The sequence below is a fragment of the Zootoca vivipara genome, chromosome 2 (assembly GCF_963506605.1).
Source record: "Zootoca vivipara chromosome 2, rZooViv1.1, whole genome shotgun sequence".
NCBI lineage: Eukaryota > Metazoa > Chordata > Lepidosauria > Squamata > Lacertidae > Zootoca > Zootoca vivipara.
In genome coordinates, this window is record NC_083277.1 from 896,396 (window position 1) to 912,080 (window position 15,685).

Below are 15,685 nucleotides of genomic sequence, written 5' to 3' on the forward strand. Positions count from 1 at the left end.
CTCCCTAAGCCGTTCCTCATAAGGCATCGTTTCCAGGCCTTTGACCATTTTGGTTGCCCTCTTCTGGACACGTTCCAGCTTATCAGTATCCTTCTTGAACTGTGGTGCCCAGAACTGGACACAATACTCCAGGTGAGGTCTGACCAGAGCAGAATACAGTGGTACTATTACTTCCCTTGATCTAGATGCTATACTCCTATTGATGCAGCCCAGAATTGCATTGGCTTTTTTAGCTGCTGCATCACACTGCTGACTCATGTCAAGTTTGTGGTCAACCAAAACTCCTAGATCCTTTTCACATGTACTGCTCTCAAGCCAGGTGTCTCCCATCCTGTATTTGTGCCTTTCATTTTTTTTGCCCAAGTGTAGTACTTTACATTTCTCCTTGTTAAAATTCATCTTGTTTGCTTTGGCCCAGTTGTCTAATCTGTTAAGGTCATTCTGAAGTGTGATCCTGTCCTCTGGGGTGTTAGCCACCCCTCCCAACTTGGTGTCATCTGCAAACTTGCTCAGGATTCCCTCAAGCCCATCATCCAAGTCATTGATAAAGATGTTGAACAAGACTGGGCCCAAGACAGAACCCTGTGGCACCCCACTAGTCACTACTCTCCAGGATGAGGAGGAGCCATTGATGAGCACCCTTTGGGTTCGGTCAGTAATCCAGCTACAAATCCACTGAATGGTAGCATTGTCTAGCCCACATTTTACCAGCTTCTTTACAAGAATATCATGGGGCACCTTGTCAAAGGCCTTGCTGAAATCAAGATAGGCTACATCCACAGCGTTCCCTTCATCTACCAGGCTTGTAATTCTGTCAAAAAATGAGATCAGATTAGTCTGACATGACTTATTTTTCAGGAACCCATGCTGACTTTTAGTGATCACAGAGTTTCTTTCTAGGTGCTCACAGACTGTTTGCTTAATGATCTGCTCTAGAATCTTTCCTGGTATTGATGTCAGGCTGACTGGGCGGTAATTGTTTGGGTCCTCTCTTTTCCCCTTTTTGAAAATAGGGACAACATTTGCCCTCCTCCAGTCTGCTGGAACTTCGCCTGTTCTCCAGGAATTTTCAAAGATTATTGCCAGTGGTTCTGAAATCACCTCTGCCAGTTCTTTTAATACTCTTGGATGTAGTTCATCTGGCCCTGGAGACTTGAATACATCTAAACTAGCCAAGTATTCTTGTACTACCTCCTTACTTATTCTGGGCTGTGTTTCCCCTGCTGAATCATCTGCTCCATATTCTTCAGGTCGGGCATTGTTTTCTTTCTTGGAGAAGACTGAGGCAAAGAAGGCATTGAGGAGTTCTGCCCTTTCTCTGTCCCCTGTTTGCATTTCACCATCTTCTCCTCTGAGTGACCCCACTGTTTCCTTGTTTTTCCTTTTGCTACGGACATACCCATAAAAGCCCTTTTTGTTGCTTTTAACCTCTCTGGCGAGCCTGAGTTCATTCTGTGCTTTAGCTTTTCTGACTTTGTCTCTACACGTGCTGGCTATATGTTTGAATTCCTCTCTGGAGATTTCCCCCCTTTTCTATTTTTTGTACATATCCCTTTTAAATCTTAACTCAGTCAAAAGTTCTTTAGATAGCCAGCCTGGCTTCTTTAGGCACCTTCCATGTTTCCGTCTCATTGGTATTGCCTGAAGTTGTGCTTTTAATATCTCCCTTTTAACAAACTCCCAACCATCATGAACTCCCTTCCCTTTTAGTATTACTGTCCATGGGATTTCACCCAGCGTTTCCCTAAGTTTTCTGAAGTCGGCTTTCTTAAAGTCTAGAATTTGGACCTTAGTATGCTTGGTTGCTCCTTTCCGCTGGATAATAAACTCCAGAAGAGCATGGTCACTCCCACCTAATGATCCTGCCACTTCTACCCCACTAACCAAGTCATCACTATTGGTTAGGACCAGATCTAAAATGGCTGATCCTCTTGTTGCTTCTCCCACTTTCTGGACAATGAAGTTGTCTGCAAGGCCAGTGAGGAATCTGTTCGACCTTATGCTCTTGGCTGAGTTTGACATCCAACAAATATCAGGATAGTTGAAATCCCCCATTACTACTATCTCACTTCCTTTGGAATGCTTGGCCATCTGTTCCAGGAAGGCATCATCTGTGTCCTCAGTTTGGCTTGGGGATCTATAGTAAACTCCCACAATGAGATCACTGTTGTTTTTCTCTCCCTTAATTTTGACCCAGATACTCTCAATTTGGCTTTGAAGTTTTAAATCCTGGATCTCTTCACAGGTATACATATCCCTAACATATAAAGCTACTCCTCCTCCTTTCCTGTTTGGTCTATTTCTCTTAAATAGATTGTATCCCTCTATTACTACATTCCAGTCATGAGACTCATCCCACCAGGTTTCAGTGATGCCTATTATGTCATATTTAGTTTGCTGTACCAAGAGCTCAAGTTCATCTTGTTTATTTCCCATGCTCTGTGCATTAGTATACAGACATTGAAGACCGTTGATCATTCCCCCATGTCTCTTATTTAAGGATATTTTCGTCCCACCACTAGGTCTGCATGCTGCTTGCTCCATTTGGTCCTTGACATTTGGATGATCATCTTCAGCATTTGATAGACTCCTACCTTCAGGACCACTGTCTCCCTCCCCCACATAAGTCAGTTTAAAGCCCTCCTGATGAGGTTTTTGAGTTTTGTGGCAAAAACATTCCTCCCAACTTTTGTGAGGTGCAGTCCATCACTTGCCAGAAGTCCATCTTCAAGAAACTGCAGACCGTGATCTAGGAATCCAAACCGTTCCTGTTTGCACCATTTGCGAAGCCAGTTGTTCACTTCCCCTATTTTTCCCTCTCTCCCTGGGCCATGTCGTTCAACTGGGAGGACAGAAGAGATGACAATTTGTGCATCTAATTGCTTCAACTTCCTGCCCAGAGCCTCATAATCATTTTTGATCTTCTGTAAGCTATGGCTTGCAGTGTCATTGGTTCCCACATGCACCAAAAGGAAGGGGTATTTGTCGGTGGGTTTTATGATTCCTTGCAGCCGTTCTGTTACATCTTTGATCTTGGCCCCAGGTAGACAGCACACCTCTCGAGACATCTTGTCAGGCCCACAGATCACTGCTTCTGTACCCCTCAGTAGGGAATCCCCAATCACCACTACACGCCTCTTCATAGGCTTGGTTGGGATTCTTCTATGTGCTGTCCCTTCCAAGGTTACCTGCATATTTCCAGAGGACTGACTTGGTTGCTCGTCTTCATATTCCTCATCAACTGTGATGAGGGAAAGATCCTCAGGTGGAGTCTGTTCCTCGTCTTCCATGAGCACTTCAAAACGGTTGTGTAATTCTAAGCACTCAGAGCGATCCCTGGGCCTTCTACTTCTATGAGTCACGTTCCTCCATACATCTGGCTGCTGTGTTGGGGAACTGACCTCCTCCTCAGGGAGATCCCCTGTCTCCTCCTTGGTGCAGACAGTGTGCTCTGCTGCATCCAAGAAAAGCTCCAGCTCTTTAATTCTCTGGAGCGTAGATACACGCCCCTGAAGCTGCTGCACCTTCTCTTCCAGAAGGGCAACCTTGTTTTCTAGTAGGGCAACCAACTTGCAATTGTTGCAGGTGTAGCTACCCACATCCTTTGGCAAGAAAACAAACATTGCACAGGAATTGCAGGTGACAATGGTTGTTCCCTCCACCTCCATCTTGAAAACCTTGAGGTCAAGGGGGAAAGAGGAAGAGGCCTAGGTCCCCCCTAACAAACGTATGAGACTTGCTGCCCTAGGTCAAAAAGATGGGTCAAACTGCGCACTCCAAGCTCTGACTAGCTCCGCCCACAGCTAATCACCTGAACTTCCTGACTCACACTTCTAGGTGAAAGGTCACAGCCAGAAACAAACAAGGTCACAGCCAGAAACAAACACCCACACAAGCCTGGACAGTCACCCAAATCCAAGAGGCAGCAGCCCTAGAAAACCAGCACAAGCACACAAACAAGTAAGAAAACAAATAAGCACACAAACTTACTCACACACAGCCCCAAAAGACAAAACCACAAAACCTACAGAGTGTCTCCCAAGCTCAGCTCACCTTCTGCTCCTTCCTCAGTCGCTGCACTCCTTTCAGACGACTGAATTCAGTGACAGAGCCAGTGGCTTTCCCCATGCCCAGAGTGGATGATCTCCTGACAGCGGCACGCAGGGGCAAGATTTTCACCAAGCTAGACCTAAGGGGGGCGTACAACTTGATCAGGATCCGGGAAGGCGATGAATGGAAAACCACGATGTTCACGCCTCTGGGCTCTTTTGAATATCTGGTGATGCCCTTCGGGTTGCAAGGGGGCTCAGCATGCTTCCAGGCCTTCATGCACCACGTCCTGGCGTCCCTCCTCTTCAAGAACTGCTTGGTCTTCCTAGATGACATCCTTATCTATTCCAATGACCCAGTGCAGCATGTGAAGGATGTCAGGGAGGTGTTGCAGCGCCTGAAGGAGAACCACCTGTATGTGAAGCTGGAGAAGTGCAAGTTTCACACCAAAGAGGTGGACTTCCTGGGCTACAAGCTGTCAGACAAGGGGCTGGCGATGGACAAGGACAAGGTGCAGGCCATCCTGGACTGGCACAGCCCCAGGACGCGCAAAGATGCCCAACGCCTACTAGGTATTCGCTTCAGACCAGCACCTGTTCCACGTGGTGCAGGATGCGCCCCTACGCCTGGAGACAGATGCTTCAGACAAGGCTTTGGGAGCGATTCTGTTGCAACTGGACGCCAACAGAGAGTGGAGACCCTGTGCCTTCTTCTCCAGGAAGCTGACCCAGCCAGAACGCAACTACACAGTGTTTGATAGGGAACTTCTCGCGATCCACGCTGCGTTCCAGCACTGGCGACACTTCCTGGTGGGCGCCAAGCACCCCATCCAGGTGTGCACAGACCACAAGAACCTGGAGTTCTGGAGAACTGCCAGGGTGCTCAACCAGCGGCAGATACGGTGGGCAGAGTTCTTCTCGAACTTCAACTTCTCCATCCACTACATCCCGGGGGAGCAGAATGTCAGGGCGGATGCCCTGTCCCGCAAGCCAGAGTACATGGAGGAGGAGTCGCCACCAGCACCCAGGCACATTTCCCCCCCATCAGCATGGTCCTGCGGAGCAGCAGTGGTGAGCGAGGCAGAACTCACAGCACTGACAGCAGCGGATGAATTTTCCACCCGCATCTTCAGAGAACTGAGAGGGGGGAGGGAGCAGGCAAAAGACTTCACAGACCGCAGGGGGCTGCTTTTCTACAAGGATGCACTGTACCTGCCCACCACCCAGCTTAGACGTAAGGTCCTCAAGCAGATGCACGACAACCCAACGGCGGGTCATTTTGGAAGGGACAAAACCGCTCACCTAGTCATGAGACACTTCTGGTGGCCAGGGGTGCGGGAAGATGTTAGAGACTATGTACGGGGCTGTGACACCTGCCAACGAGCAAAGGTGGTCAGAGCAGCACCAGCAGGGTTGCTGGAGCCATTAGCCACCCCGCACAGGCCGTGGGAAGTAGTGTCCATGGACTTCATCACAGACCTGCCGTCGTCCAGGGGCAAGACCGCAGTGTTGGTGGTGGTGGACCTTATGTCCAAAATGTGCCATTTTATACCGTGTGCCAGGGCGGTCTCTGCAGAAGAGACAGCCAAACTGTTTGTTGACCACGTATTCAGATTGCATGGATTACCTTTAAGAGTTATTTCGGATAGAGGCCGCCAATTTGTTTCCAGGTTCTGGAGGCGGCTCATGAACCTCCTGCAGGTGGAGGTTAGCTTGTCGACGGCTCGGCACCCGCAGACCAATGGACAGGCGGAGAGGGTCAACGCCATTCTGCAGCAGTACCTGAGATGCTACGTAAGCCAGAGGCAAACGGACTGGGTGGATCGCCTGCCACTGGCAGAATTTGCCTACAACAATGCGGTGCACATCTCCACAGGGGTGTCGCCCTTTAAGGCCAACTACGGGCGCGACCTCAGATCTTTCACGGAGAGGGGTGGGGGGCCTGGAGTACCTCATGGCATGGGAGGATGCTCCACCATCACAGAATGAATGGGTCCCAGCCACTCAGATACAGGAGGAATTCCTGGTAGAAGAATTTCAAGCCCTCTTTCCCCACAGACCCAAGCCCTGGCACATGGAAAGGGAGGGGGAGGGGGAGGAAGCACGGGAGAGCAGTTCACCATGGCGCTGGGAAGCGGAGTTTGAGGAACCAGAGGACGAGGTATGGGCGTCACCGAGATCCACCCAGTCAGAGGAAGAAGCAGATTGGCAGAACATTTTTACCCCCACCAGCTCTGACGCCACGGACTTTTTGGGATTCCAGTCCTCCCAGGCGGAAGGGGGGGGCTCGCAGGACTGGGGGGAGGTGTTCACACCAACGGGCTCGGAAAGTACTGAGTTCTTAGGCTTCCAGTCGTCACCGACACCTGGGGGGGACCTGGGGAGGGGAGAAGGAGAGCTTGGGAGGGGGGTGGATGTGAGGGACAGGGGAGGAAGCAGGAAGTCGTGTCCGAGGCTCAGGCAAGGTAGAGGAGCCAGGGTACCAGGTGGGACAGGAAGGGGCAAATAAGGGGGGGAGACCCATCCCCCCAACTCCGGAATTACGCAGAAAGAGGAGGGGAAAGAGGATGGGTCTGCCAAAGCTTTTGTGTTGGAGAAAGACGCGCCAAAAGCCATTCGGAGGTTCTGAAACCGAATGACCACATCGCTCCGTGTAAATAGCAATGACTTCAGCACTGTAAATACGCAGCACCAATAAAAGAATAAAATGCAGAGCTGTGTAGCGTCGTTACTCTGAAGTAGCCTGCTCCGGCCACTGTGATAGCGGTTCATCACATAGAGCTACGCATGGAATTTCAAAACAGATATTGTGATCCAGCAGGGAGCCTTACTGAGAGAGTCCAGGATCCCACGATACTCCTCCATGACTTCCTTATGCAGAGCTCTCTGGTCAGGATCCAGCAACACCCGTTCCTCGTCTGAGAAACGAACAGCGACATCTTCAAAGCACACTGGAGCCTAAAAGAAAGAGGGAAATGTCCTCCTCTTAGACAACATAAAGATGATCTCGCCTGAATTTCTAACATGCTTAAATCTTTAACGAGAGCTCAACAATTTTTACTTTCTGGAATATGGGAAGCTTAGCTTAGAAGCTTATATTAACATTAAGTGTTAAATATATGAAGAAAGTGACAAACTCTGATAAATAATTCTAGCGCCATTTCAGCCTTTGTGAGGAGCCACTTTGACAGAAGCCAAGAAAGAGAGATTTGTTCGGCTCCAAGGCAAACTGGCTGCCCCACCCCTCGGCCTCTTTCCCCACACGTTTCCATCCCCCTACCTGATCTGGTTCCACAGCCGCTGCTTCCCCTTCACCACCATGAAAAGAGGGAGGAGGAGGTCTTGATGCCATTGTTCCCTCACCTGCAAGAGACAAAGGGAAGTGGGAAACCCAGAACATCGGCTTCTCTCTGCAGTTCAGCTGTGCATCTCAAACTGTAGACGAGCCTCAGAAAAAAAGTCTCACCTGCTAAACATGTTTCAACACTTTAACCCATATTTTATTTGTGTAAAAATACTGTCTCTGCTCCTCTGGGCTCTTGTTTCCATATGAGCTCCTTCTTCCTTACCCAGTGGTCTCTCTCTGGTGTCCAACAGAGTCCTCTCTGCCAGAGGGGAATCGGGACCCATTTCTACAAGCAGATTCTTTCCCTGAAAGAGCAACACAGATTCAAAACAGAGAATGAGGGATTAGAAAACAACAACTTGAGGGGTATCAGATCTCATTCCATGGATCCTATTTATAAAGGGATGGGACATTAGTACCGCATTTTGGGATACTCTCCCTCTTGTTTGGAAGTCCTTGGGAGTTTCCAGAGGAAAGTCTCTCTCACCTGCTTTCTCTCTTCCTGCTTCCTCTCCTCTGCCTGACTCAGGAGGAAACCTTCAGCCAGAGCCACCGCCTGGGAACTGGTCTCTGCTCCACATTCCATCACCCAGCTCTCTATCTCCGGGGGAAGGACAGCCAGGAACTGCTCCAAGATCACCAGGTCCAGCATCTCAGCTTTCGTGTGCCTTTCTGGCTTCAGCCACTGACGGAAAAGGCGGTAGAGTCGGCTGCAAACCTCTCGGGGTCCTTCGGCCTCCTGGTAGCAGAACTGCCTGAACTGTTGGCTCTGCACATCGGAGCAAAGAGTGTCTTCCTCACCCAGGATCCTTTGCATGGGGTTTTCCCAGAATCCCCCACTTTTCTCAGTTTGGATGGCATGGCTTCTTCCCGCTTCAGGGCCAGCTGAGTCTTGCTCCTCCATCTGGGCTCTCAGGAAGCCTCCAAGAGATCGGAGGGAATCCCTTGGTCTTCTGCCAGGTTCTGTCTGTGCGAATCAGAGGTGCCAGCAAATCCTACAAAAGCAAATGTGTTGCTCTGTTGTAAAATTGAAACACCATCAGGAGAAGTAAAACATTCCCTGAAAAACCTACATGCTCAGAAAATTGAACTAACTACTGGCCAGCTGCTAACCCCCCTTTTCTGAGCAAAATTCTAGATTCTTTTTTTTTTTGGGGGGGGGGGGGTAACGGACCAGATGCAGGTGCTCTTAGAGGAAACCGATTCCCTTGAAACCCTGTATGATGACCCTGTATGATGACCTCTGTCCAGAGAGACACATAATGGGAAACATGGCCTTGTTAATTCCCCTCAACCTCTCTGTCCCAGTTAGGGGTGGGTGACTCCCCTTTGCGCTGGTCCTGGTCCTACTGGGATGGGCATTCCCAGAGGGGGTTGCTTGGGGGGGCTTTTCAGCTATGGGGAGCCTTTAATGTGGGGTTGTTCAACATCTGTATGAAACCTCGTGAAGAGGAGGAATACTCTCCCCTCCTCAACTCTTTATGGAGAGCCCAGGGCAGGATCCCCAAACGAAGGCCCGGGGGCCGGATGTGGCCCAATCGCCTTCTACATCCGGCCCACGGATGGTCCAGGAATCAGCATCAGCATGTTTTTACATGAGTAGAATATGTCATTTTATTTAAAATGCACCTCTGGGTTATTTGTGGGGCATAGAAATTGCCTTAGGCTGAATAGGCTTCCTCGCAAGAAAAGGGGAAACTTGGCAGCTATGGCCAAGCGGCGCCCGGGGGCCAAGCAAGAAGAGCGGGGCAGAGCCCTGGCCCCCTCCCTGGATGGTCTGCACCCAGATTGGGGGGGTGCCCCATGCATGATCTGCACCCTCCCCCCCTGCAGGCAGCCCTGGGACCCCCACCTCCCCATTGCACCCGGAGGGAAAGGGAGGCCAGACTCACCCCCAGGCAGAGAGAGGGAGACGGAAGCAGGGAGGGGCCTGGGCGAGTGAGGACCTCCCCCCCCCGCACCTCCACTTCCTGTCCTCTCTAGGAATCCAGCTCTGTTCCTTTTAATCCTTGGCAAGCCGAGCACCGCTCTCTCCTTCCTCCTCGGGAGGAGGAATCACGTGCATCTCCACCCCCCCCCCAAGAGATGCTCCATTTGGCAGACCCTCTTCAGCCCCCCCCTAGAAGCAGAGCGTAGGAGAGTCTGGAGGGGATCCCGAGGGTCATCTAGTCCACCCCCTTGCCAGGCAGGAATCCCAGCTCAAGCATCCCTGACGGAGGGACCCTCAACCTCTGCATAAACCTCCCCCCCCCATGTCCTCGTTGTTTTCTTCCAGGTCGCCTTGGGTCTGGAGGGAGACGCAGAGGCAGAGAGGGAAGGGAGAGGGGGGGCATTGAACTGTGGTGCCCAGAACTGGACACAGTACTCCAGGTGAGGTCTGACCAGAACAGAATACAGTGGTACTATTACTTCCTTGATCTAGATGCTATACTCCTATTGATGCAGCCCAGAATTGCATTGGCTTTTTGAGCTGCTGCACCACACTGCTGACTCATGTCAAGTTTGTGGTCTACCAAGACTCCTAGATCCTTTTCACATGTACTGCTCTCAAGCCAGGCGTCACCCATCCTGTATTTGTGCCTTTCATTTTTTTTGCCCAGGTGTAGTACCTTACATTTCTCCTTGTTAAAATTCATCTTGTTTGCTTTGGCCCAGTTGTCTAATCTGTTAAGGTCATTTTGAAGTGTGATCTTGTCCTCTGGGGTATTAGCCACCCCTCCCAATTTGGTGTCATCTGCAAACATGCTCTGGATGCCCTCAAGCCCATCATCCAAGTCATTGATAAAGATGTTGAACAAGACTGGGCCCAAGACAGAACCCTGTGGCACCCCACTAGTCACTACTCTCCAGGATGAAGAGGAGCCATTGATGAGCACCCTTTGGGTTCGGTCAGCCAGCCAGTTACAAATCCACTGAATGGTAGTAGCATTGTCTAGCCCGCATTTTACAGCTTCTTTACAAGAATATCATGAGGCACCTTGTCAAAGGTTTACTTACAATCATCCTGAGATACAGCTCAACTCAAGAGGTAGACTGGCTTAGATAAAAGTAGTATATCACTTATAGGAAGTGAGACTCCATTTCATTTCTCTCGCAGCTGTTGCTTCCTTGAAGTGTGTGGTCCAAGAGAGGGAAATGGCTGCTGGCCAGTGAATTTATCTGGCGCCTTTCCTATCTCTCTTTTTTTTTAAGGAAACCGGTTTTACTCCCATTTGGTGCATATATCCCTACTAATATCCACTGTTCTCCTTCCACTTTTATTTCCACCATCACTATTCTCCCTTCTTTGTCTCTCCATACTACGGTAGTTATGGCTCCTATTTTTCTTTTACATAAACCACCACTCCTCTCTTCTTTTTCTCACCTGCCGCTATGAATTCCTTCCCTAATTTACTATTTTCTAATATTCTTTCATGTTTTTTATTAATATGAGTTTCCTGTAAGCAAATTATATCCCCATTTGATTTTTTAAATATATGCCCCATCTTATTTCTCTTTTTTTTTTATTAAAACCATTTGCATTCCACAATATAATTTTCAATTTCATTTCATTTTGTTTTATTAGCACTTTATTTAGAAAGGTTTTAAAAATCCACCACAATAGAAAAAACAAAAAACAAAAATTCCCAACAAAAGTTAGAAAAATTATAATAATTGAAGCTTTTTTTCAGGGGAGAACTCTTTCTCTATTCTATTTCTTTAGAAGCGATATACATTTAATTCCTTTCCCCTTTGCGATTTTATTAACAGTTCATTTTACACAAACAAAAGTTAGAACTCTATGTCTCTTCTTCGTCATCATCTTCTTTCTTCTCCTCTTCTTCTTCCGTGCTCTCATCGTTCTCCTCTTCTTCTATTGGTCTGACTTTTTCACCCCCCCAGTTCCTGCCAATACTTCCTCCAAAACAGATCTGCCTCTCCCACATTTTCAAACTTCCTTCGTTTCCCTTTATAAAATAAGGATAAGCCTTCTGGATACTCCCACCAAAAGGCGTTTTTTCCCCATTTTGAATGTGTTTGTTTAAAAATTGTATTTTTGTCTCTTTCGGATCAGTCTTGGTGGAATCTCTTTTAATATGACTGTCTCTACTCCTTCTATCTTCAATTTCTTTTTTCCTATTGTTTGTAATATCTTTTCCACCAGCCAACTAGTGGTAAACGTCACTAAGCAGTCCCCAGGCCAGTTGTTCGCTTTGGCTTTCCTTGAATTCACCCTAAAGGCCTTCTCCATTCTTTCCTCTATTCCCTCTAGTTCCACCTCCAACCATTTTGCCAACTCTTCCACTACCCGTTTTTCTACATCTTCGTTCTCTGTTTCTGGTATATTCCGGAAAAAAATTCTCTTTCTTTATTTCTTTCTTTTCTTTGTTTTTTTTTTTTTTGATGTTTTCCAGTGCTAAGATCTTTGTTTTCATTTCTTGTATCTCTATTTCAGTATAAATAAAATTTATAAAGAAAGAAAGAAATGGAACTTGTAATATCTGGCTTTACTGGTTTAGATCTGGTGCTAGGTTGCTGAATGACAAGAACATTCTTCCAATCCTTGCCCACATACTAATCAAAGTCTCCCCACATAATAATCCTATACAACTATTGCAATGACACTCCCCCAACACCTCATTGATCGGCGAGATTTGAAGGAGGCCTTGCCGTGCCACGCTGATTGGGCCAATCCCGGCTCCTTCGGCACTGTGAAGGGAAGGCAGATGGCGACATTTTTTGATGTGAAGTGAGATTCCGCTTGTGATTGAAGCTCTTTCCACATTCTAGGCATTGATAGTGTTTCTCCCCTGTAAGAATTATTTGATGGGGAAAGAGCTTAGTCCCCTCCCGGAAGCTCTTCCCACATTCAAAGCACTGATAGGGTTTCTCCCCAGTATGAATTCTTTGATGGGTAGTGAGACTATCCTTCCGACTGAATCTCTTTCCACATTCCAAGCACTGATAGGGTTTCTCCCCTGTATGAATTCTCTGATGGGAAGTGAGTTTTCCCCTCTGACTGAAACTCTTTCCACATTCCAAGCACTGATAGGGTTTCTCCCCAGTATGAATTCTTTGATGGGAAGCGAGAGTCGCCCTCTCTCGGAAGCACTTTCCACATTCCAAGCACTGATAGGGTTTCTCCCCTGTATGAATTCTGTGATGGGAAGTGAGACTATCCTTCCGACTGAAGCTCTTTCCACATTGCAAGCACTGATAGGGTTTCTCCCCTGTATGAGTTCTTTGATGATAAGTGAGACTGTGGCTCTGACTGAAACTCTTTCCACATTCCAAGCACTGATAGGGTGTCTCCCCTGTATGAATTCTTTGATGGGAAGTGAGTTTTCCCCTCTGACTGAAACTCTTTCCACATTCCAAGCACTGATAGGGTTTGTCCCCTGTATGAATTCTGTGATGGGAAGTGAGACTCTTCTTCCGACTGAAGCTCTTCCCACATTCTGAGCACTGATAGCCTTTCTTCCCACTCTGCTTTCTTTGATGGGAATGGGAGCTCTGACTGAAGCTCTCTCCACACTCCCAGTCTTGATATGGCTTCTCCATTGTGTGGATTTTTTCATGGTCTCCCCCATTATTCGTTTCCAATTCATCACCACCTACAACACAGAGAGAAACTAATTAGATCCTCTGGAAGAAACAGAGTCCCCAATTTTTGAAGAATGGGTCACGGACTTTGTTGACCAGATCTCACGGAACTATTTATGGGAACCAGAGGTCAAAAAGTCTGGCTCTTTTCAAGGACGGATTTTGTTTGCCACAATCATGAAATCCACTCCAACTCTGACATTGGTCTTATTGAAAAGTTAAAGCTGGCAGAATATTATGAAGAACAGAAAGGGAGCAATATTCTAGGATATTTTGTAAACAAAATTGACGTATTCAAACCCAGATATGGAGGTCTCGTACACCCCAGGTAGTGTGGTTGCTGACCTTGAGCCAGACATCTTGGAGAGTGAAGTCAAATGGGCTTTAGAAAGCACTGCTAATAACAAGGCCAGTGGAAGTGATGATATTCCAGCTGAACTATTTAAAATTTTAAAAGATGATGCTGTTAAGGTGCTACACCCAATATGCCAGCAAGTTTGGAAAACTCAGCAATGGCCAGAGGATTGGAGAAGATCAGTCTACATCCCAATCCCAAAGAAGGGCAGTGCCAAAGAATGCTCCAACTACCGCACAATTGCACTCATTTCACACACTAGCAAGTCTATGCTTAGAATTCTACAAGGCAGGCTTAGGCAGTATGTGTCTACTTCTGCTTCATTGACATCCTTTTATATATTTGAGCATGGCTATCATATCACCCCTTAACCTTCTATTCTCCAGGCTAAACATACCCAGCTCCCTAAGCCGTTCCTCCTAAGGCATCATTTCCACGCCTTTCACCATTTTGGTTGCCCTCTTCTGGACGCGTTCCAGCTTGTCAGTATCCTTCTTGAACTGTCGTGCCCAGAACTGGACACAGTATTACAGGTGAGGTCTGACCAGAGCAGAATGTTGTTGTTGTTTAGTCGTTTAGTCGTGTCCGACTCTTCGTGACCCCATGGACCAGAGCACGCCAGGCACTCCTGTCTTCCACTGCCTCCCGCAGTTTGGTCAAACTCATGTTCGTAGCTTCGAGAACACTGTCCAACCATCTTGTCCTCTGTCGTCCCCTTCTCCTAGTGCCCTCAATCTTTCCCAACATCAGGGTCTTTTCCAAGGATTCTTCTCTTCTCATGAGGTGGCCAAAGTATTGGAGCCTCAGCTTCAGGATCTGTCCTTCCAGTGAGCACTCAGGGCTGATTTCCTTCAGAATGGATAGGCTTGATTTTCTTGCAGTCCATGGGACTCTCGAGTCTCCTCCAGCACCATAATTCAAAAGCATCAATTCTTCGGCGATCAGCCTTCTTTATGGTCTAGCTCTCACTTCCATACATCACTACTGGGAAAACCATAGCTTTAACTATACAGACCTTTGTCGACAAGGTGATGTCTCTGCTTTTTAAGATGCTGTCTAGGTTTGTCATTGCTTTTCTCCCAAGAAGCAGGCGCCTTTTAATTTCATGACTGCTGTCACCATCTGCAGTGATCAAGGAGCCCAAGAAAGTAAAATCTCTCACTGCCTCCATTTCTTCCCCTTCTATTTGCCAGGAGGTGATGGGACCAGTGGCCATGATCTTGGTTTTTTTGATGTTGAGCTTCAGACCATATTTTGCGCTCTCCTCTTCCACCCTCATTAAAAGGCTGCTCAGGAGGACTCCCCTGCGTGAGTGCCTGCAGGTCCTGTCCCTGCCTCTCACCACCTGGCCTAGGGCGGGGCCTGACAGGCCTCAAATAGGTCTGCTGCTTCCACCGCTGCTGCTGCCCAGGAGGACTCCTGGCTGGCCTGCTGGGGACTGTTGCCCACAGCGCTGTCGCTGTCCAGGACTCTGAACTGTGCAGAGTTCTTTTAAAACTGTTTTAATTTTTTTTTTATCATTTTAAACACATTGTTTTGGGGGGGGGGTTTCGGCTATTTACTTGGGTTTGGGAACTTTTTAATTTTGTTACTTCTCTAATTTTGTTCCTTGGTTAGTATTGTTTTATTGTGTTTTATTGTGTATTTTATATAGGTTTTAATTTGTTCTTTGGGGGAAGGGTCAGGGCTGCCTGGGAGTGGGTCCCAGCCAATAAAATGGCTGGGGCAGGTTCCACAGGTATGGCGACACGGGGACAACCGATCTCAGTGATCATGGGTAGGAGGAGGAGTTACGCTAAGACCAGACCATGTCATTACCGAGGAGGCAGGCCTAGTCGTTGTCTGAAGACTATCCCTGCCTCCGGGTCTGGTCCTGACCGGACGGATACTGGAATCAGCAAGGGATACCCACATGACCTGAAGGTGCTGCTGTGCAATGCCAGGTCAATGATCTACAAGACCACTGCCATCCACGACCTGATTGTGGATGGAGGATTTGACCTGGCTCGTGTGACAGAGACCTGGTTGGATGAAGCAGATGGGCCTGTCCTTGCCGCTGCTTGTCCACCAGGTTTCTCTTATGCACAGCAACCCAGGCCATCTGGGCGGGGACGGGGGGTTACAGTGATTTTTAGGAAGTCATTAGTTTGCACCAGGCGTCCTATTGGTAAGACCGAGTTTTCTGAGTTCATGTTCTGGAAGTTGGGCAATAGGGGCAGTACAGGATTCCTTTTGGTGTACCGACCTCCCCACTGCACCAAGGATTCCCTGCCCGAGCTGCTTCAGGTCGTGTCGGATGTGCTCCTGGAGACACCTAGTTTGGTTGTCTTAGGGGATTTTAACATCCATGCC

General features: G+C 48.1%; 2 protein-coding genes across 3 annotated transcripts in view; both read right to left on the bottom strand.

Moving 5' to 3' along the window:
* Positions 1–6,656: 6,656 nt before the first annotated feature.
* LOC118081437 (zinc finger protein 213-like) lies at positions 6,657–9,341 on the bottom strand. 2 transcript variants are annotated; one of them, XM_060271142.1, is made up of 5 exons: positions 9,288–9,341; positions 7,883–8,390; positions 7,619–7,700; positions 7,330–7,412; positions 6,657–7,007 (listed from the first exon to the last, which is right to left on the bottom strand). In XM_060271142.1, the coding sequence occupies exons 2-5, from the start codon at positions 8,297–8,299 to the stop codon at positions 6,831–6,833; spliced, it is 759 nt and encodes a 252-aa protein (XP_060127125.1). In that variant the 5' UTR covers positions 8,300–8,390; positions 9,288–9,341; the 3' UTR covers positions 6,657–6,830. The 2 variants fall into 2 exon arrangements, with proteins under 2 accessions (XP_060127125.1, XP_060127126.1); XM_060271143.1 differs by lacking the exon at positions 9,288–9,341 and having other exon boundaries at positions 7,883–8,918.
* Positions 9,342–11,002: 1,661 nt separating this feature from the next.
* LOC118081212 (zinc finger protein 850-like) overlaps positions 11,003–15,685 on the bottom strand; it is a 42,630-nt gene continuing 37,947 nt past the window's right edge. The window contains exon 11 of the mRNA XM_060272202.1: positions 11,003–12,989. Coding sequence (XP_060128185.1) covers positions 12,013–12,989 — 977 coding nt within the window. The 3' untranslated portion in view covers positions 11,003–12,012. The remainder of the gene's footprint in view (positions 12,990–15,685) is intronic.

Bases quoted from the DNA above. Each gene is read 5' to 3' on its own strand.
- LOC118081437 (XM_060271142.1), bottom strand. From the start codon at position 8,299: ATGGAGGAGCAAGACTCAGCTGGCCCTGAAGCGGGAAGAAGCCATGCC. The intron at 7,701-7,882 runs GTGAGAGAGACT...TTGCTCTTTCAG, and splicing joins AGCAGGAAGAGAGAAAGCAG to GGAAAGAATCTGCTTGTAGA. The intron at 7,413-7,618 runs GTAAGGAAGAAG...TGTCTCTTGCAG, and splicing joins CACCAGAGAGAGACCACTGG to GTGAGGGAACAATGGCATCA.